Source organism: Colossoma macropomum, unplaced genomic scaffold, assembly GCF_904425465.1.
Source record: "Colossoma macropomum unplaced genomic scaffold, Colossoma_macropomum, whole genome shotgun sequence".
Classification (NCBI taxonomy): domain Eukaryota; kingdom Metazoa; phylum Chordata; class Actinopteri; order Characiformes; family Serrasalmidae; genus Colossoma; species Colossoma macropomum.
Genome location: NW_023494786.1, coordinates 1,927,531 through 1,951,434, shown reverse-complemented (window position 1 = coordinate 1,951,434; position 23,904 = coordinate 1,927,531). Strand labels below are relative to the sequence as shown.

Below are 23,904 nucleotides of genomic sequence, written 5' to 3'. Positions count from 1 at the left end.
AAAATAAAATCAGATAGCAGAAATGTACATAAAGACGGAAATATCAAACTTCAAAGCCTATACCATCAAGCATCCTAGCCAAAGCACACTACAGCAGACTTTGTTCAGACATCTTTTGAATATGTGGAGCTTCAAATTCAAAGTACATTCACAGGAACACTAGCTCACTGCTTAAAATCTTAAAAGCTTGACTGAGGTAATGGCGGAATATAGAACAGTTGCTAAGCAGTGATTGGAGGAGAAAATGAAGAGGACATTTAGAAATGACCTGGAGAGTATCGGTATTTTGATCGACCATAACACAATGACAAATAAACTCATTTTTTGCACTGTGCTGCTAGTAAAGTTCCCACTGCTACTGACAGTGGGAGCCAAAACAGCCATTTAGATTTTCTGTAACTTTAAGGTTAATTTATTATACTACATTATACAGACTTTATACATTACACATTATTCATGATATCAGGAACTATTCATTAAAACATTTTGTTAGATTTATGCACAAAATGAAAGGCTGTCCCTTTTGTGCTTCTATACACATGTATTGTATTTTGGACATTTCAAATTTTCAGTTATTCAATATTCAGTTAAAGCTGCTCACCATCCTTAGTCTGGGTCTCCAGAACCAAAATGCTTTGCTCAGTGTTGAGGTCATAGAGGACAGTCTCACCACCATCAAAGGACACCACTGCCTGGGACAAGTCAGCATTCCCAAATGCAATGGAGGTGGGAGTGCCATGTTCTGAGATGGAGAAAGTTTCTTGATTAGATAGTTTAACAGCATAAATGTACTGTTTATTATGAAACTGGAATTATACACATACACTCTAAAATTACAAGTAACCTTTTTAATGTGACCAAAAATATAAAATTCTATTTGAAGTTCACTTTAAAAATCACACAGATGGCTCTTTTTCATTCAATCTTACTAGTATTACCATCAATGTCTCCTTTGCCTGCGGAGTGCTACCAAGTGAAACATAGGTTACTCTTAAGTGATGCCTCAAGGTCTGTTTCCACATTGCATGTAAGGGGGCTGACTTGGTCATTAGGTCATTGGCCACCCACATGCAGACTCACCTTTCTCTTTGTTGAAAACAGATATGCAAGGAGTTGAACTTTGGGGGTCCCAAATGCGCACAGTGCCATCTGCTGAGCAGGAGCCCAGGCGTTTCAGGGTGGAAGAATATGCCAGATCCCACACTGAATCCTCATGACCCAACAGCACACTACTCTGAACACCTGGGTCTGTAGTATGCAGAGAAATACAAACACATACAACTCAACACAACCTATCCAGCCTAGGAAGGCCCTTATCAAAAGTGCCTTCTACTGGTACATAATAAATCTATTTTGCAAATGCACCATCAACTCTTACAATGAAACTGTAACTTGGCTTCCATTCCAGTAACAGCAATACTAAACAACCAAATGAAGATTAAGTAGACAGACAGTAGTTTGTACGATTCAGCCACATATCCTGTCCTGTTTTCAGTATGGCCTGAGTTCACTGGACTCCCAGATTACAGTGAGATGACTACAGGATAGCAGAGCTGGAGTGTGTAATGAAATGAAATAAGAGGCTTTGAAGTGTGTATCTGTACAATACTGTTCAAAGGTTTGGAATTACTTGTCTTGTAATTCCTTTTTCCTATTTTCCATTCAATAACAACATCAAAACTTATTTTTAGATTTTTTATTCAATATTTAAAACATTTTGGAAATAACAGTGTTATTTTCTGAATAATTATCTGAATCATGAGGTATTCTGGATATTCATTTTATTATAACTTTATTCACATCCTTACTAGTAACTTCAAAATCATTTATTGCTCTGGACACTAAACTTCTATACACCAACACTTCTAAAATTTTCTTAATGTGTTTTATAGCTTTCTAGTTTCCCATTAATTATTTGTTGCAAACACTAGCATAATAGATCATTTTATGTATCCACAAACAAATTAGTTTTATAGTACTTAAAACACTGATTGTGAACTTTTCATCAGTGATTTCAAACTTATGAATGGTAGCATGTGTCAGACAAGCAGGACTATAGGACTGTAAATATTTTAGAAACTTACCATAGTTGTCGTAAGGATCCACATTAAGATCTGGAATTTTCCAACAACGCACGCTTCCATCCAGACCCCCACTATAGCAGGTCTCCCCTTCCTCACCCATGGATAGAGAGAGGACTGCTCCACTATTTGCACACACATAAAAACGTATAATTCTATTACTATACTTACGACAACCTAAAGTTTAATATAATTCAGTCTCTTTTAACCTAATGCTTACCCAACCCAAAGCTTAAGTCTAACATTCACCTGTGTGCTCGGAAAGTGTAAACAGGCTCAACGTCCAGTGCTGCATTTCTAATAGAAAAACAAAAGACAAAAAAAAAAATGTAAGGTCAAAAGCAAACGCTTCCTATACAGTAACTATACTATAATTGTTACGCAATATCAGACTTTGAAGTCCAAATGATTTATTCATCGGTTCAACAAACAGCTGTAATATTAAAAATTTATTCTATGGACTATTTTGTCAGTGCATGTATGATAATACATGCACTGACAAAATAGTCCATAGAATAAATTTGATTCAAATGTGTACATTATTTCTATACAAAAAACATGACATCAACACCCTTGTTTTTCTAAATTATGATATTAACGAGTACCTGGAACATGTGCACAGTAACTTGACTAACTCTTTTTTTGTACTTTTGGCAGAAACTACAGTGATAGTCTAAGACATTTCTGTATTTGGCAAAAGTGATTGTCTAGCATAGGAATAATATTATTAGGTAATCACTCAGGTAACCTGAATAAGGTCCATCAGAAAACATGAAACATGATGGAGATGATAGAGAGAAATTAATGCCTGATTTTCTAGTATCAAGCCTGTCTGAACAAACTCTAGAATTTTTTGTTGTTAAAGGTACAGTAGTTTATACAACCTGGAAACAAAGTGAATGCAATAAAAAAGTTTTGAAATAATGGTATCATTGCAAATGTACCAGATGCCCGTGAGAGTTCTGAAGTCCTTGTTTGAGTTAACATTAGGGGAAATTATGTCATAAATGTTAATAAATAAATATGATGATAAATTCACAATTTACAAAAATGACATAATATGGTTTAATGATTTTTGGTCCACAATACCACATTTTCTCTACAGAAGTAAAAAAAAAGGCAATATTCATTTGGCTGTTATGTTTTTTTTTTTTTCTCTGCTGGTCCTCTAAATGTCAAAACAAAATTGTAGCAGTGCCTGGTGAAGTAATACAAACAACAGGGCAACAGGGTTTTTTTTTTTTTTGTTTGTTTTGTTTTTTTTGATAGGGGACTTTTTCTAACTTTTGGCAGGGGACTTTTTCTAACTTCTTCTAAATTTCTTTAAGAATATCATGGAATGTTATATTACAATGAATAAATTATCAATAAATAAAAAATTTAAAGCCATTGGCATTTACCATCTTTATGAACCCATGCACTTCTGTGGGGAGACAATGTTTTTTCAAGCCCAGTGCTAAGTACTGGCTTGTCACCAGTAGCATGCACCAGAATCATTGAAAATTACAATTTGTATTGCCTTGCAACCTTCATGTCAATAATAATAATAAAAATAATAAAAATAATAATTAAATGCGTATCGTGATTCCTTTGCGCTCATCAATCCCCATTTTAGTCCTCACAATGTCAAACAAACATGGCACAATGAAGTGAGCACACAGTCACCAAATATTTCTGATGTGAGGAACAAAACCTCCAAATCCTCCAAAAAAAAAAAACATGGCAACAAAAGAAATAAATGAAAGTGAAACCTTTGAAGATAACACAGTGTCAGATAACCATAGCTAAGGGTGCTTGAAAGCTACCTAGCTTCGGCTACCTTCAGCAGATATGGTTGGCTAAAATTACGTATAAGCTTTCCTTAATTCTGCACACTACTGTCATGGTCACAGTCTGTCTCTAACATTTTCTGTTTCTGCCCCAGACTAGTCTGTGATCCTAGTTTTTGATATGTGCTTTTGTTATTGCTTTGGTTACTGTCTCTTTTGAACTGTCTCTTTGCTTTCTTGCACCCCTGTGTTTAGCTCGTAGCCCTGGCTTCTATTTGTGTTTTCAGGTGTTGCTAATGTGATTTTTTTTTGTTTGTTTGTTTTACTTTAATGTTTTTTCTTTATTCTGTATTTCCAAGTTCCAAGTATTGGAACTGACATAGTCTGTGGAATTTTAAATTTACAAAAGACACTGCTTAAGTCCAGAATAGACTATAGGTTTCCAGGCCCTTCAAGGCACAGTGCCTGTTATTTTCAAATTCCTTGTCACAAGGGTCACCTGAAAACAGGTGTGCCAACTAATGCTGTAATGTATATAATAGTGTGTTGTAAGGATCTAAACAAACCAGAATTTGCACACAGATCGATATTTGCAGACAAGAGCCTGACAGACAGGGGTTTGTAGACTGGGGTGATGCATGACGAATGAGGAAGATCTCTGCAGGCTGAGAACGTGTAAGAGAGCACTGTTTGAATAGAGCTAAACAGTCTGGTTCCGGAGGTAAAAAATACCACTCATAAGTACCATAGGGATTTGGACTTACCATGAGCTACGAGATTGTGAGATGATGGTATGTACTCCATTTAAAGCCATTAGTCAGTCCGGTTTTAACTTTGTTTCCAACTTTTCCAACTTTGTTTTTTTATTGTCTCATTCTATTGTCTCATTCCTCGTAAAGAAATACATTACCCATACGTCCTACATACGTTTTTCGTGGTCAGATATGATGTATTTATTTAGAGATGAGGAGAAGGAGGGCTGAAAATCAGAGTTCGGCCATATACTGAAGAGCAGTTTGTGTGTGGGCTGCTGGTCAGTTTTGTCAGAGTTAGTATGGAAGACAGAACACGTACAGGGCTGTGGAACCCTTCAGGTAACCTTGCAGTAATTCTAGTTGTTCTTTGGAGCCACTTCAATAGGTAAAACAAGAAGATAGGCCATATCAAGACTAATATAATTCTTATAGAGGTTAAAAAAAATCCTTCTTTTGTAAGGTTCATTGTACCATGACTGCTAAGGAACCTGATAACAAAGATAAAATGAACAACAGTACATCACTTCCCGTCTGTTTTCTAGCAGCCTCCTGACTCACTCTGCTGATGATTCTGTGGCACTGAATTCTCTACAGAATTCTGGCACCCAATCAAAAAAATGATAAACAAATATGTATAACCACTTATGCAAAACTCCCTAAAAATCCTTTAATTCTGAATAAAATTTAAGGAAATTGGAGAAGTGTACTCCTTGATTATCTCAACAGCCAGGATAAGTTAAAAACTGAGATGTTAGTCTTGCATTCTCTTGTTTATTCTTGTGTTCCTATGAAAGCAACGGCTGCAAAATATTAAATCACCTGCCAATAAAGTAGCTAAAATTATAAAGCATTTCTTCATTGCAGGCCTATACACCAATCAGGCATAACATTATGACCACCTCCTTGTTTCTACGCTTATTGTCCATTTTATTAGCTCCACTTACTAAATAGGTGCACTTTGTAGTTCTACAATTACAGACTATAGTCCATCTGTTTCTCAGCATACTTTGTTAGCCCCCTTTTAACCTGTTCTTCAGTGGTCAGGACCCCCATGGACCCTCACAGAGCAGGTACTAATTGGGTGGTGGATCATTCTCAGCACTACAGTCTGTAATTGTAGAACTACAAAGTACACCTATAATGTAAGTGGAGCTGATAAAATGGACAATGAGCGTAGAAACAAGGACATGATGTTATGCCTGATTGGTATAAAGCAGTGTATTGCATTTTTTAGACTAACAAACTACATTCACAATTATTCACAAATGGCAAAATTCCATATTTTAGTTCACCCAAGTGCAGAAGGAGCTAGTGACAAGTGCTTACTTTTTGGAGTGCATGGCCTTGTTCAGGTTCCAAAGTTTCAGTGTGCCATCCTCTGAAGCTGTCAACAGCACAGCTTGACTGGGGTGAAATGTCAGTGCTCGGATAGCGTCAAAGTGGCTTCGCAACGTAAAGCGTGGATTCCATGTCTTCTTAAACTCCTCTCGACTGTCCTGCAGCTATGAAAGAAAGAGGTACAGAGGGAAAGAGAGAGATAAGATGAGAGAACCACAAGAAAAATGGAGTGCAGTGGAGATATTTTCTATTATATACAAATATGTAAGATCCATGCAAAATATAATTTGAAAATATATTTAAAAACATTAACACGTGTTCATTGTCCAAGGCGTATAAACTTCCCAAAGCAAGCATGAAGAAAAACTACTCAAAAAGATTAGTACACCTACGTCACTAGTAAGTTCATTGTCATTAGCAACAGTGAGGTCAGCCAGCTCGCCAAGGTTTATGTCCCCTCCTCCAACTGCATCCAGTATGAACACTTCAGAAGAGAAACTCAGATTGCCCCCTATAATGGAGAAACAGTAATTACATAAGAACACACAACAGTTAAAGGCATGCTTTAATGGACTAAGAAAGGCCTCCACTATGCCCATGTCATCTTTTTCCTTCCTTTAGCAGTATTGTTTTAGATTATAAGGCATGGGGTATTTTCATCTTAAGGCAATATTTTATTGTATGTTAAATGTATGCAATTTTCATAATGTAGTCAAATCTGCCAAGACATACTTGACTTTGAGTTTTGCACAATACATCACCACAAACTACACTATGAAAAGTATTTGTTCTTTGTTCAGGTAACCAAAAAAATGTTATATAGGCCAACAAATTTAAGTTCAGGCTTTTTATGGTGATCTGTTACTTGTCAAAGTTAAAAACAATTTTTTAGTGTATTAAACATTTCTGGACACAGACATCTAAGACAGAGAAATCTTTAAAATCTTAAAGGGCCCTGAGTGGTACCACTGTCTAAGCATTCACTCTAACATCAAATGGTCATGAGTTTGGACCCCAGTGATGCCATAACAAAAGACGAAAATGCCTGGGGGGCTTCTGTGTGATGAAACAGTCACAACTAGTGGGGTAACTGACTAAAAACAAACTCTATACCATTTGGCTAACTGAGAAGCAGAACTAAAAAAAATTTAGTTAGAACAACCAAGCACTACAACTCAATTACTGATGATATACCAAAAAGTAACAAAAGTCTCTGAGGAGAACATTTTCAGGGCCTGGAATTCATGAAACAAACTTACTGATATTACTCATCTTCTGGTGTTAAACAGTATACACATAATGGTAGTCACTGAGACTCCTCTGGATAAGATGTTCAGTGGAATTATTTTACAAGGATATTGTCCAACATTCAATAGCATATTCCTGTAAAACTAAGCGATATTATGCAAAGTGTTACAGTTGCAAGTTTGTTTAAATAGATTAAAACCAATTGTAGCAAGTTGCTATAAACCACTAAGTTTTCAATTTAAGTTCATTTATGTGAGTGTTTTGCTGGACAAAGAATGCAAAGTATATGAGGAAATAATTTTGCTGGGGATTTGAATTTTGACAGACTATCAACAAACTGCCTACTTAAATAAAGCTTGATTGTGATTACCAATGCTTGAAAACAAATGGTAACTAACCCAACTAGAATTAGTATTTGTGTGGACATGAAAACATCTTCCTGCATAGATCACACTTACATAACATTTCTGCTTAACATACAAATTTACAAAAATATTTATTTCATGGAGACAAGTCGCTACAGATGGAAAACTGAACAACACAGCTACCAGTTACATGGCAGCGCATCAGAAGCAAATTTAAAATGGAAACATAAGGAAAATGGTAACACATTTCTATGTTTGAATTTAAATTTTCTAATCATGTCTGCAAATTTGAGTAAAAATGAAAATTCACTTTATAAGTACCCTAGTATTGACATTTCATTTCAAGTTTTAGAAGCTTTATGAGTAGCTTGTAATTTAAATTAAAATGTATGTCCCAAACTGTGTGATTATTCTTCAAGTGAGTATGTAACAATGGTGTCAAAATGAAAATGAAAATATAAAAATCTAATTAAATATACAACATATATAAAACAAATATAAAACATACTTATATGCATTTGCACTTTCTAATTAAGCACTGAAAACTGCATTATCAATGCATGAAGCATGAACACTGGGGCTGTCATGCTTATGACTTATGACATTTCAGCACAGATAAACACTTGCTGCTTATATTTACAGGTTATACAGTTATCATATAATGGTTTTGAATTGCCCTTTATAGTTGTTTTTTCCATCATTTGTGGTAAAAGTTAATATTAAGTCCATAGTCTCAACCCCATACTGATAATAATAGGACCTATTTGTTGTTCCTTTAGAAATGCTGCATATGCCAGAAGTAAAAAGCAAATTAGTCTTTAACTGGTCTTTTTAGTACTAGGAATATAAACTAGTACGCAAGAGTCTGTAAGTGATATTTTGCTTAGCCAACCAAGGTCAGAAGGTCAGAACAGAAACAATCCTCCTAAACACTCATTATAAATGGAGGTCATTCTAAAAACTCTTACTGCCCATCATTTGTGTTTTATCTGCATGAAGAACTATACTGGCTAATATAGGCCTTTAAGCTACTCAAAGCATCTAAATCTCTGTGTAATTAAAATGTCAATACTAGAATCTGGCTGTAGCTAGGGTCAGTGGGTGGTGCTTTAGAGGAAGTGCAGCCATAACTGAACTGATTTTTTTTTAATATTTCGCTATGAATTCTGGGTAACGGAGGAACTTAATAACTTGCCATTAAACTCACCATTTTTGAGTCTATGCCTTAGCTTGGTCATAGCTTTACAATCAAGGAGAACACCTTGTTAGAAAGATGGCAAAATTCAGATGTAAAAGTGCTTCCTCTGTTTGCAATTATAGCTGTCAGTCAGTCCATTGGGGCAGTGCCACAGCATATGAAATTGGAAAAAGTCTTATCTGGAACATGGAAACAGCCAGAGACCTTATAGCTATTCTTACATTAGCAAATGAACTGAAGCAGAGTAATATATCCACTTGTGATGTGTCATACCTCAACCATAGAGAAACTTTCACTGGATGTGCTGGAGATTTTTCCGCTTTATTTAGTTGGGGCACACTGATTAACAGAGCAGCAGCTTAAAGACTGCTCTTGGGGTTGGGGGACTACAGAGGACTTGGCTCCTGCCCTTTTTCTCTGAAAATTAATGGTGCTCTTTCTGATGAGCTCTAAATGCTTAATATACCACTGTGTAAAACTTTTAATTGTCCGTGGAGGGCAGGCACAGTTTGATTATATATAATTTTGTAATATGACTTTTAAAACAGCAGCCTGATTGGACTCAAACTTTTCTGTCTGTTCACAGTATACACCAGTGCCAACTTTAAAACATGCAGTAACTTTAGCTTCTGAAATTGTGCAAGACTATGAGGTCCCTTTTTTGGCCTTTCTTTTTTTGCCTAAGTTTTTGCTCTCCAACACAAAAATACAACCCCATTTCCAAATAAGTTGCTGTGCACAATATAAATAAAAACAAAATGCAATAATGTGCAAATCATTTAAACCATATATTTGATTGAAAATAATACAAAGACAACATATCAGATGTTGAAACTGAGAAATGTTATTGTTTTTTGAAAAACAAACAAAAAAAAATTTAAATGATGCCAGCAACACATTTCAAAAAAGCTGGGAAAAGGGCATGTTTATCACTGCGTTGCATTACCTTTTCTTTTATCAACACTCTGTAAGCTTTTAGGAACTGAGGTGACCAACTGCTGTAGTTTTGAAAATAAAATGGTTTTCCATTCTTGCTTGATATAGCAAGAATGCTCAGTAATGGGGGGGGATCTCCTCTGTCATATTTTTTGCTTTATAATCCCCCGAATGTTTTCAATGGGTGACTGGTCTGACAGGCCAGTGAAATACCTGGACTCTTTTACTACAGAGAATCATCCTGCAGTGATACAACAGTTGTACAACAGTAATATAACAATCCAGGTGGTGTTAAATTTCACTTTTCCACTTCGTCTCAGTCCATCTTAAATAAGCTCAACCCCAGAGAAGGCAGCAGTGTTTCTGGATCCTGCTTATATATGATTTCTTCTTGACATGGTAGACTTTTAACTTAGGGCAGCAACGAACTGTGTTCACAGACAAAGGTTTTCGGAAGTGTTCCTGAGCCCATGCAGCGATATCCACTGCAGAATTGTCTTTTTTTTCTTTTTTATGCAATGCTGCCTGAGCATGAAGATCATGACCATCGTAATATTGGTTTTTGGCCTTGTACCTTGTATATACAGAGACTCCTCCTGAATCTACAAATCTGTTGATGATATTATGTACTGTAGATGATTAAATCCCCATGTTTCTTGCTATTTTGCATTAAGTAACGTTATTCTTGTATTGATGCACTATTTGCTCACGTCTTTCTAAGAGCAGTGAACCGCTCCCCATCTTTATGTATGATTCATTCGGGTAAGCTCTCTGGGATGCTCTTTGTATACCTAATCATGATACTGATCTGTTGCCAATTAACAATTAGCTCCGAGATGTTCCACCAGGTGTTTTTTTTAGCATTACACAACTTCATTGGTGTTTTACTGACCCTGTTCCAACTTTTTTTTTAATGTTCCTAGCATCAAATTCAAAATGGACATATAATTTTCAAAAAACAATAACATTTCTCCAACATTTGATATGTTGTATTTTTACCATTTTCAATTAAACATAGTGTTTAAATGATTTGCCCATCATTGCATTCAGTTTTTATTTACATTTTGCACAGCGTCCCAATTTCTTTGGAAATTGGGTTGAACATCGCTTATGTGTGCTACATACATAGTGAAACGCACATAAAGATGTACAATGAAAACAGAGGACAACAAAAAAGTCTGCTAAGGGTGGAAATAATTCACAATCAAGAAAAACGTAAAAAAAGAAAACGCTCAAGTTTTTAGTGGTTTAGTGTTTGTTGAAGCAGAAACACTACATAAAAATGTTTTTTTGTTCAAAAAGAGGTTGCTTGTTATATTTATTTTTGTGAATGTAAAATTTTGCAAAAAAATATAAGAAGGGTGATTAGAAAAACTCTCACTTCCTTTATAGATACTCCAAAAAAACAAATAATACATCTTTGTAAAATAAAGAAAATGATTACAAATATTTTGGCAGACAAAAGTAAAAAACATCCCAAAAGATAACAGTGTGAGGACAATTCCAAAATAAATATGTTTCTACACCAGGATCAAAAATGAACAACTAACATCAATATATTTTTTAAATCTTCGCAAGAAATGTTTAGAAGGATAAATTCAGTGCCATAATTTGTAATTAATTTCTCTCATTTTATTTGTGTTAAAATATTTGAAGGGAATAATCCATTCTTTTTTCCATTAAATAACTGTCACAAAAAGATGTTGCATATGGAATAGTTATAATGTTGTTTTAGTAAGGGCGTGGTCAGGTGCTGTCTGTCAGATGGAGTGCTGGTTTGAGTGATGGGGTGGGCTGATTGGTAAGCACGTGCACCTGTGGATAATTGTCTCTCTCCCTAATAATATGCCTTTCTTTCCTCAGTAGAGTGAGAGCTGAGAAAGAGGAACAGGGGCAGCAGAGAAACCTAACGTCTGAACAAAAAGCTTAGTCTGAACGACAAGATTAACAATGGACTCTAGATTTTGTTACTGATGAGAGCTGTATGCTCCAAGCCTAGTGTTTTTGCTCTATTGCGAGTGATAAAATATGTCTGCACCTTTATGACTGCCTTCGCTGTACTCCTTCCTCATTCACCCACCAGGGAATGATAAATGTTTTTTTTTTTTTTTGAAACAGCGACCGGATTGTCTTTTTTCCTACAATAATGCTAAGCAGGTCTGAAAAATATTCATGGGTGGTTGATCTACTATTACTTTTCAATGGCAGAACCACACTTTGAGGTATGGCATCCATAACAACAAAGAATTCTTTTGGAGTGACAGGGATGTTGTGGGTGGATAAGAATACAGAATAACTGAAGAGGAGTCCCTAAGAATAAAATAATTGAGTAAGTGTTTGTTTTTTTAAGAATACCATATTTTTTGAGGTTTATATTCCAACCCAGGTAATTTTTATTTTGTCTCAAGCACAAAGATCCTTCCAAAATCTTTCAAATAGCTTGCATGAGAAAAAAAAATGCTCTGATTCTTTGTTTTCTTCACAAAGAGTGCAAGCACTAAGATTCATAATAAATCTGTGTTTTTAACATTTGAATGAATGTAGTGCTAAAACTATACTAATCGAGTTGGCTCCGCCAAACTTTAACTTTATAAACGTCTCATGTGTAGGCAAGAAAAGTGGAGGTGTAGCTGCTCTATATGACGATTCTTTCCAATACAAGCATTGTCATTTGGTGACTTCACATCCTTTCAATATCTTTGTGCAGTTCTAATAGGGGGCACCAAGAATTTTGATAGTATCTGTCTACAAACCTCCGAAGTACAATAATTTTTTGCAGATGTTATCTTTTATTTCCAACAATTGTGATCCTTTTGTTATTGCTGGTGATTTAGATACATATTGATGATCCCAATGACAATTAGGGCTGAATGATTTGGGGAAAATATCTAATTGTGATTTTTTTCAACTATTCGCGATTTTTTTTAATAAATTAAGATTCAGCCCTGATTTATTTTTGGCGAAGAAGACCAGAATATCTACCTTTTTTGGCTTGAGGCTCGACCCATGAACAGCCAAACTGCCGGTAAGTTGTGGTTGTGATGTCACAACAGATGGAGGTTTGGTTGCCTCTGATTGGTCTAACTTATCTTTAGGCATTTCACAAACTGTTATTAGCTTCAATTTCCCTTCTTAAAAATATGTTTTTGCTAATGTACACACAAAGATGATTTAGTAAAAGACAAGGGTTTATGTAGAACTATAAACCATCCCCATTTGCATGCAAAAAAGTTCTCTGCATAGTGAAATGGTAGATTGATGGAGAATGTGTTGTATACGGTTCTATATAGCACCTTTTTGAAAGGAGTTCTATATAGGACTGACATGTTCTTTGATTGCTACAAGCTTGACATAGTAACAATAGCAGAACCTATTTGGTGCTGTATAGAACCATATACAACACATTCTCCATCAATGTAAAGAACCATTTCACCATGCATAACTGTCTTTACTAAAGAACCATCCATTTTAAGAACCTTGGAGTACTATCTTTTTTTAAGAGTGTAGGCTATAATTTCATAAAAAAATTGTAGCTCTTGCGATTTGAAAATTGCACTTAAAACTGTGATTTCGATATAAAATCAATTAATCTTTCAGCCCTACTGACAATTATGCCATAGAACTCTTTTGGACTCTCTCAGCAAGTTAGTGGGAGCACACGCCGTCATGGTCACACTCTGGATGTGGTGATCTCAGAGAGTCTATAACATATCAGCCACTGAGATGTTGCTATGTCAGATCATTCCTGTGTTTTCTTTGAAATGTAGACATCAAGACTAGACATCAAGACCAGACATGTTCGCTTTAAGAAAAGGGTTATAAATAACAGCACAGCTACACTTTTCATGAGCAAAATGTGCTCTTCAACATGCACACCATCTGATTCTGTTGATGCTTTGCTGGATACCTTCAACTTAAACTTCAACTTTTAAAGTTTAAATTATGTCAAGGCAACAGAAAGCACCATGGAATAAAGCTACTGTAGTTCAACTCCAAAAGATAAAGATGCTAAATGCAGATAGCATAAAACTAATTCACAAAGAAATCTTCAAAGACAGGCTGCATAATTACAACACAATAATGTGCAAAGCTAAACAATCCTTCTTCTCCAGTATTTTCAACAATAATACAGCAGCAAAATACTCTGTACCATAGTTGACAAACTAACAAAAAGGTACCTACATATATGGCCCCTGAATTACCATCAACTGATGAGATGTATTAAGTTTGCATAACTTTTTTTAACACTAAAATCCATAATATCAGACAAGCATCTGTATCCACCATTGAGCCCATGTCCTCTCCATCACCACGTAAAGATATCATGGTTAAAATGTCCCAGTTTACTGCTATTAACAATGAAATTTTAATCGATGCAGTAAATCATCTCAAATCATCCAATTGTAGTCTTGATACATTACCAAACAACTTTTTAAGGAATGTGTTTTACTCAATAGCAGCAGACATACTTCAGACAGTAAACATCTCATTCATGGTGGGTTTTCCAAATACATTAAAAACTGTAGCTGTGAAGCATCTCTATAAAAAAGGAAAATGTAAAAGCAACTGCATGAAGTAATTACAGACTGATTTTAAATCTAGCTTTCATTGGAAAAAATGTGAAAATCACCTTCAAGCAACTTACTGGCTTTCTATCCTTTAACAGCTGTCTAGACAAATTTTAGTCAGGATTTCAGGCAAAAGTATTTGAACCTGAATTATCAGTTTGGCATAGGTAATAATTAGGGTCACAAGGTTAAATTAATTGGATGACAAGTGTGAGTGTGGCTGACATCAATCTTCACCGTCAAAGTCTGGTCTTTAGAACACGCCAGCCAAATCTCAGCCAAATAAGATATCTGCTGTGTCTGATCCACTCAGACCAGCGCACCACACACTAACACCACCACCACATCAGTGTTACTGCAGTGCTGAGAATGATCCACCACCCAAGTAGTACCTTCTCTGTGAGGGTCCATGGGGGTCATGACCACTGAAGAACAGGGTAAAAGGCGGCTAACAAAGTATGCAGAGAAACAGATGGACTACAGTCTGTAATTGTAGAACTACAAAGTGCACCTATATAGTACATGGAGCTAATAAAATGGACAATGAGCGTAGAAACAAGGATGGTCATAATGTTATGCCTGATAAGTGTGTGTGCATGTATGTATGTATGTATATACAGTGTTCAGCATAAATGAGTACACCCCAACAGATTTGTCAGAAAACCTTTAGTTTCCTTTCAGAATCAACATTTTCTATGGGATACTATACTACAAAATACTCCCACAAATGTGGGTCATTGATTGCAAACAAGATGTGTTAATTTGCACACACAAAAAAGTAAATTCTCCTAACAAATCCATTTAAGACCATGTTGCAAAAATGAGTACACCCCAATGAAAGTCTTAGGAGCACAGCTAAAGTTTAGACTACAATATTCTAAATAACAAGAATTTAACCACAGGTGAGTCTAATTATTCATTAAACAGGTGTCCAGCAGACAGTTGACTATAAAGAGGCGTTACTTAACAAAGAAAACTCCTTCCCATTTCATGCTGTCATCAATGGCACCACATGGAAGAGAAGCCACAAGACCTGCGAAAGATAATTTCTTTACACAAGAAAGGTGAAGGCTACAAGAAGATCAGCAAAGCTTTACTTATCAGTCAGAATACTGTAGCAAAAGTGATACAAAAATTTAACAAAGATGGAACCGCATCTCCAAAAGACGTCCAGGCCGTCCATGGAAGTTATCACCTAAACAGGAGCGTCTTCTGATGAGAAGCCTTGATGAAAATTGCCATGTAAGTTCACTGCAATTAGCTAAGGGAGTAGAAAGGCAATCTGGGGTGACTGTTTCCCGTGACACAATACGGCGTACACTGCACAGGAATGGCATGCATGGGTGTCGTCCACGAAGGAAGCCTCTCCTAAAGCCCATGAACAAAAAAGGCCGCCTAGATTTTGCCAGGGCCTATCCTGAAAAAGATGAAGACTACTGGGACTCTATACTCTGGAGAGATGAGACCAAGATAAATGTTTTTGGAACTGATGGCTTCCAAACTGTATGGAGATGCAAAGGTGAGGAGTACAAAGAAAAATGCCTGGTGCCTACAGTGAAACATGGTGGGGGCAGTGTCCTTATGTGGGGCTACATGAGTGCTGCATTTCATTGATGGTATCATGAATTCACAGATGTACTGCTCTATATTGAAAGAGAAGATGCTACCATCACTCTGTGCCCTTAGTTGTCATGCACTTTTCCAGCATGACAATGATCCAAAACTCACATCTAAGGCCACTGTTGCATATAATATATATATATATACACACACACACACACACTTATTTATTTATTTATTTATTGATTGATTGAAATGATATATTGTGGCTTACATGAGTGGCTTACATGACCAGGACATTCATTTGATGGCTATACTATACATTCTGGATTGTATCAAGACATATGAACATTAGGGCATCCATCCATGAACTGAATCTCAACAGATGGTGGGCCCTGCAGAAAGCCAAAGACGCTAAAACACTTCTTTGTCTACAAAGAATGGCTGAAGCAGAATAAATGTATTTTGGAACAGCCAGACTCAATGTCCAGACGTTAAGCCAAGAAAAATGTGGCAGGACCTAAGACATGGTGTTCATGCAGGAAAACACACCAACATATGAGAGCTGAAGCAATTCTGTAAGGAGGAATGGGCCAAGATTCCTCCAAGTCAATGTGCAGGGCCTATCAGCGGTTACAAAAACCTTTTGAACTCATTGATGCTCAAGGTGGTCACAGCGCTTACTAAAACCAGAGGGATACACTTTTGCCAACAAAGACATTAAATGTTGGATCATACTGGGCTCTTTACACTGTCGAGCTAAATGATTCTCAGGGCCAGACTGTGTCGTTCTGCACTAGTGCAGATTCATGGGACCACTTACGGTTTATTTTTTGAATCTGTTGTGCCACTAAATAAGAACCAAAAAATACTAAAAAACAAGAGTGGCTAACAGCTAACAGTCTACAGCATCCACCACAAAACATGTTAATTCATTCTGTCACTTCAACACCAGTCTCTTGACATGCTTTCTTTATCCTCTAAATGGGTGTTATGGAGTAGTAGTTACTGAGACCGAGCCTGTACTGTGGAGGGTTGCACCTAATTATGGCTAACTACATTAGTATAAGTATAGCCCAGTGTAGCTCAAAGCCCCACAGAACAATTCTATTTTTAATCTTCGTCATTTTAACACCAGACATTTGAATTTGTGCTCTCAGATATGAGTCTTTATCCTAAAAAAGGTGTTTTAAGCATTGGTTTGCTGGAGCCAAGCCTGTACTGCAGGAAGGCACCGTACGTTTGCATTAGCAGCAGTCATTCGACTTTGCTCTTGCTGTTATATGTTTTTATTGTTTATACTTGTGAGAACAGAGTAACAGTTAGTTGAATCAAACCTGTAATGGGGTGTTTGGATCTCATTAGCTAAGCTAAATTAGCTAGGAGAAAGGAGCCAGCTACCATTAGTCTAGCCACAGCTCCAAGCACAACAGAACAGGTTTAATTTCAGCTTTCTGTCCCTCCAACATCAGCCGCTTGAATTCACTTCCTCAGAGTTGAGACATTATCATCTAATCTTGTGCGAGTAAAACTTCTGTTAGTCAGAATCAAACCTGTACTGTGGTGAGCAGAGCTGGCAGCATGCTAGCCAATGCTAGCCAGCTACTCTCTCCTGGTTTGCAGCAGTGTTTAACATTTAGAAATTGATGTCAGATTAAAGCTTTGGCATTTATTGAATGGTGGATTTAAAATCGTGCACTGCTTTCCTTCATTTGGCATCCTTGTTAGCAAAGTTCTGAATTCTGAGGCACCAAGCATGGTTAGCTAATCATGTCGAAGTATGGAATGCTTTTAATCCAAACTTGATTGTAATAAGTTAATGTAATTTATCCTGATCCAAAAGACTACAGGCAACTCACGGCTAACAAACGGCAGCAAAAGAAACTACCAAAGAAAAGTGAAATTTACTACATAAAAAAAACAAAATTTAGCATAACTTGGATCTATCTGTTATAAGTTAACATTGGTGCCAGTCTTTTGTGAGAGTAACTATTAAACAGTTACCTATTATCATTTATGACATTTCCTAATTACTTTTTTGTGCATGCATGTGTTTAATGATCTAGATTTACTTTTTTTTAAATCAAGGCAAGCATAGTGCTAAGTGACATTTGGCATTACACTAGTTTCACCAACTGTTCATTGGGTGAAGGTGCGCCTCCTCAGTAATTTCTTTTGCCCTCATCCCTGTTTACTTGATACTGCTGCCAGGCCTGACTGCCACTATGAAAAGGTTGTACATCAGGTTGGAAATTGCATTAATCGATGCATATTCCCATTTCCTAAATCATTACTTAAGATCAAATCAATGCGTACCAATGTTTTGTAAATGAGACCTCATGTCTGACATCAGGGGCCCTATGAATAAGCATTGACTGGATATGATTCTGACTGTTAAGGACATGCATGAAGAGAAGGAGGAGCTTACCTTCCGCAGAACGACACTGACCCGGGACAGAAGTGGGCGAGGAGGACTTTGAGGAAAAATCCGACATCATGCCTTGCAACTTGTTCCTGCGGTTTTCTTAGTCCATACAGAGAGAGACAAGTCAACACTTCTTACTCTAACTGGAATTGAAAAAGTGGTAGAAATGCTCTAATTTCAATATTTTTTTTTTCAGTTCTTTGAGTTCTAAAGTTAAAAAAGGAGCATAACAACAAGAACCCCAGCGAGAAGTTTAGTTTAGTGCTGCTGTTGCTTTGAGTCAGACAAAAAAGCTTAAGCCATTTAGTGGACTGTTGGTTGAGCCCAGTTACTGGTAACTCGTCAAAGGAGAGCCATAGAAGAAGCAAAAGAAAAGAAAGAAACATCCCTGTCAAAAGACTGCGAACAGGAAATTAAAAATAGGATGGGAAGGAAAAAACAGAAGGGTCTGCTCAACTTCATTTTTCAAAAAGAGAATCTAGAAATATAGATATACAGAAAACTATACACTATTGACAAAAATAATAGGGACATAAAATAATAGTGAAACTCATTCACAGCAGAATCATATGCAGTGCAGTTCATAACTGGACAAATACTTTGTTTTGTTTGACTCTATACTCCAGCACACTAAATGTGAAATAAAACATGCATAGGAGGTTCAAAAATACTGTCAGCTTTAACCCATTCGCGCCACATTTTTCTGCTTGACAAAACAGATCTCCAATATTGATCAAATTTGGGATTTTTTAAAAGAAATAAAAGTAATAGAAAACAAATCCTACTATTTTTTCCTATACTAGAATATTTCTTCACTCCCTATACATAATACACTCTGTATTGTATGTGTGTGCGCGTGTGTAGGGTGGTAATTAAAATGTTTGTGGATTTGTTGAGATTTGTCGAAAACATCAATGTTTAAAGAGTTTTTCCTTCTCCTGTAAAGTTACTGTTTTGGAGCTATATCTTATTTTTGAGGGCAACTATAGCTTGCCACTTTGTTGCTGCTAATTGATTTACCCATAGTTCTTGGTTTTATCAAGAGATCACACAGTCATGCATGCAGCTGTCAGGCATTCCAACCACAGACTTGTTCACCCCATCTCAAAGTACAGGCAGAAACTCAAATCCAACAAGCCCGTCATCAACAGTAAAGAAGTGGACCAGTGAAGAAAAACTACAGGGCTGCTTTGAATCCACAAACTGGGCTGTTGTTGAAGAGGCAACAGACAGCCTAGATGAATATACAGACACCGTGACTTCATACATCCGTTTCAGCGAGGACAGCTGCATTTCAACTATGATGTAGCTGAACTCAGTTTTGAAAAAAGGAGGAAACATTGAGGAGTGGGCCCAGAATTCTCCACAAAGAGGCCAAATACAAGCTGAATAATTAGATTAAAACAACAAAGAAGAAATACTTAGAAAAGCTGAAAAGCCACATTGCTGCTAACAGCCCAACTTCAGTTTGGAAAGGCGTTAAAGAGATCACCAGAACAAGCTGAGAAAGATTCCCCTTCTCCTGAATGACTGCCAGCAGATTTGAACACATACTGGACAATCTTCAGCCTCTCTCTGCCAGTCCCCCGCCCTCCTCTTACACCCTGGCTCTTTCACCTCTGCTTCCTGCTCATCTCACCATTAACGAGCAGGATGTTAACAGGCTTTTCAGCAACTGAAGGCAAGAAAAGCTCCAGGGCCAGACTTGTCTCTCCATATCCACAAACCACTGCTGTAAACAACAAGTGCCAATTTTAACCAACATCTTCAACAATTCATTGTAACTTTGTTCTGTTTCCACATGCTTCAAAACATCTACCATCAGACCAGTCCCCAAAACAAAATGAACATGACTGGACAAAATGACTACAGGCCTGTAGCCCTGACCTTTGTAGTCAAAAAGGTCTTTGAATGCCTGGTCCGAGTCCACCTGAAGGTCGATACAAACCCTCTGCTGGATCTCCTGCAGTTCCCATAGAAAGCTAACAGGTCTGTCAACGACAGTCAGCTCAGGATGGCACTTCATGCCACAGCATCTCAACAGTCCAGGAACCTACACTAAAGTTCTGTTTGTGTTAATTAGCTTGGGTTTCAACATCATAGTGCCAGAGCTACGACACCACTGTGGTGGGCCTCATAGCTAACAGGTCTTCTGGTGCAGCAGCAATCACCTGCTGCTCAACACACAAAAGACTGTAGAGATGATGGTGGACTTCTGGCGCAACCCCCCTCCTACCCTGCCTCAACATCAATGGCTCTGTGGTTTCCACTGTGGAGACACTCAAATTCCTGGGCACCACTAACCTGAAGTGGAAGAGGAACACACTCTCCATAGACGAGAGCACCACAGAGAATGTTCTTCCTTAGATAGCTGAAGAAATTCAACCTGCCGCAGAGTCTGATGATCCAGTTCTACACAGCGATCATCATGTCCACCCTCACATCATTCATAACGGTCTGGTTTGGTTCTGTCACCTCACAAGAACAAGCCAAACTCCAGCACATAATCAGCACAGTGGAGAGGATCACTGGATGTAGTCTGGCAGCGTTTCAGGAGATCTACAACAGCAGGGTGACAAAGTGCGCCGGCAAAATTACAGCTGACCCCCTCAACCTGATATCAACTCTTCCAGCCACTTTACTGTGGTAGGAGATTCAGGGCCATGAAAACCTGCCTGCACAACCAGACATGCTAACAGCTTCCCCAGAGCTGTAACTCTCATTAACCACAGTGGACCCTCGCACTTTCAACTTAAGCTACAACCCCAATTCCAAAAAAGTTGGGACGCTGGGTAAAATGTAAATAAATGTAAATAAAAACAGAATGCAACGATTTGCAAATCTCAGACTCATATTTTATTCACAATAGAACGTAGAACACATATCAGAGGTTGAAAGTGAGACATTTTACCATTTCATGAAAAACATTAACTCTTTTAGAAACTGATGGCAACAACGCAAAAAAGTTGGGACAGGGTCATGCCTACCATTTTGTAGCATCCCCTCTTCTTTTAACCACAGTCTGTAAGCGTCTGGGAAGTGAAAAGACCAATTGCTGGAGTTTTGGGAGAGGAATGTTGTCCCATTCTTGTCTGATGTAGGATTCTAGCTGCTCAACAGTCCTGGGTCTTCTTTGCTGGATTTTTCGTTTTATGATGCGTCAAATGTTTCTGGACTGTAGGCAGGCCAGTTCAGCACCTAGACTCTTCTTCTGCGAAGCCATGCTGTTGTGATGGATGCAGTATGTGATATAGCATTGTCTTGCTGAAATATGCAAGGCCTTCCTTAAAAAAGCCACTGTCTGGATGGCAGCATATGTTGCCAAAACCTGTATATTTTATTCAGCATTAATGGTGCCTTAATGGTCCCCCATATCATGGATGCTGGCTTTTGAACTGTGTGCTAATAACAAGCTGGGAGGTCTTTAGCTTGGAGGATGCAGTGTCCATTACTTTTTCCACCAAGTTCTAAATGAGTTAATGTTTTTCATGAAATGTCTCACTTTCAACATCTGATGTGTTCTATGTTCTACCGTGAATAAAATGTGGGTCTATGAGATTTGCAAATCATTGCATTCTGTTTTTATTTACATTTATTTACATTTTGCACAGCCTCCCAACTTTTTTGGAATTGGGGTTGTAAACCATCAAAACTTCTTACTGTATAACAGTAACTCCTCTGGAACATAATCCTATTTGCGCAACTTTACAGATGTTAAACTTTGACAAATATTCACATCATTCTGCAATATTCTGAGTGTAATAGTTTTTACAGTATATGTCATCAGACCTTCATATGTACAGATATTCACACTCTTAACTCTTAAGCTCCTCCATGGCTCTTTATTATTCTTTATTCTATTTACTGTATTTTTCATTTTAAATTTTTCCTTAACTAAATACTTGTTAAGAGTTTAGTATGTTACATGTCATTCATGTGTACACTCACCAAGACAGATTCCTTGTATGCGAAACATACTTGGCAAAATGAAGTAAATTTGATTCTGATTGGGGTGTTTTAAAACCAGCTCAGTGTCGGTGGCGTTTCAAAACGTCACTGCAGTCATCTGAAATAGCTATGGCTGCTTTGTACTTCATCTGAGACTCATGATCAGTAGAGTAACAGTCTTTTTTTGCTCAAGGCATGTGACCATCCAGCACAGTGGAAATAAACAACAGTTAACAGTTAGACAAATAATAATTATCATTTATATTCAAATGTTTTAATATGTATTATTGCTGTGTGTGTAAATACATGAACATACATGTTACCAGCACATGCATGTCTGTGTGTGTGTGTGTGTGTGTGTATATGTGTATATATACACACACACACACACACACACACACACACACACACACACACACACACACACACACTCTCTGAGTGACAGCATTGTTTAGGCAGTGCCTGGGTGGTAAAAAGCAGCTTTAAATTCTTCACAACTGATTAAACAGTGCTCACTGGGATATCCAAACACTTGGATATTATTTTGTAGCTTTTTCCTAACTGTGCATTTTTAGAACTTTGACTCTGATTACCTTAGAATGCTCTTTAGTCTTTATTTTTACAGTTTTCAAATACACAGTCTCTAGGATAAAAGGGTTTTTTATGCAGAAAAGGTTAACTTTTTAAGTGATTTACAGGCAGAGTATAATTGTAAGCCAACTGTGTCCTTGTTGGGACAAGATCTTTCATTTGTTGGAGTTTCCACAGCACAGGGGCTAAATATTCATTCATTGAATATTCAATGTTCAATATTTTCAGTTAGTATTTTTTGTCACAGAATATTTCCTAACATAAATTAATATCACTTAAAATTTGTGCAAAGCACTCCGTGTGTTTAATGGTGATGGCTGAAGACTGAATACACTGTCCTAAATGTATTCAGTAACGTATTCTATTACAATACATAAAGAAGTGACATTCAGTTTACATTTAGAATATGGTCACACTGGAAATGTTTTTTTATTCACACTGTTCCTTGCTGTTACTGGTTTGCAGTTTTATTCTGTTTCTTGAAATACACTTCATGTCAAATTCCTTTATTATTTAAATAAGGTTCTGAAAATTCTTTCACAATTTATTTTTTCTCTCATTGGCTGCTTCAGTCGACTGCTGCTCCCACAATCCCCCAAGCAGGAGTCCAGTACAACACAGATGATACTTATCACTAACTTTTGAGGAGATTATTTATTTGATCATGCCTCAAAGGGCATGCATCAATAATGCTGAGATAAATAATTGATCATTACATTGATTTATCAAACTACTCAGGCTTTATCAGAGCTCAGTAACACAGATTATTAACTGATTATCACATTGATTTATCAGTCTATTCAGGCTTTTGTAGGAAGTGTTTGCAAAGAAGCTGATAATTGAGGTCCTCTTTAGAGTTCATCTAACAAGCAAGTTTGCTACATGCACTGACAGTTAATAAACAAGCATTGAGTGTTTTGTAAAGATGGTAATGTTTTTTTAAATGTAATGTGTCAGTATTCTAAAAGTATTCTCCTAAAGATGTAATATGTAACTGTATTCTTAATACTGCCTTTACAAAATGTAACAAGGACTAAATACAGATGCTTAATTTCTGAATTTTGAATACCTATTCCCAATTCCTGTGTGTGTGAAGAAGTACGCTTAGTCATTATTTCATTT

At 36.9% G+C, this 23,904-nt stretch overlaps 1 protein-coding gene across 1 annotated transcript in view; it reads right to left on the bottom strand.

Annotated features, from left to right (window-relative positions):
* The window catches only part of strn4 (striatin, calmodulin binding protein 4), an 84,923-nt gene that overhangs the window by 22,257 nt on the left and 38,762 nt on the right, over positions 1-23,904 (bottom strand). The window contains exons 8-14 of the mRNA XM_036557422.1: positions 18,247-18,342; positions 6,336-6,454; positions 5,932-6,107; positions 2,331-2,378; positions 2,085-2,206; positions 1,081-1,248; positions 602-742 (exon numbers count right to left, since the gene is read on the bottom strand). Of these exons, the coding sequence (XP_036413315.1) occupies positions 602-742; positions 1,081-1,248; positions 2,085-2,206; positions 2,331-2,378; positions 5,932-6,107; positions 6,336-6,454; positions 18,247-18,342 (870 nt within the window). The remainder of the gene's footprint in view (positions 1-601; positions 743-1,080; positions 1,249-2,084; positions 2,207-2,330; positions 2,379-5,931; positions 6,108-6,335; positions 6,455-18,246; positions 18,343-23,904) is intronic.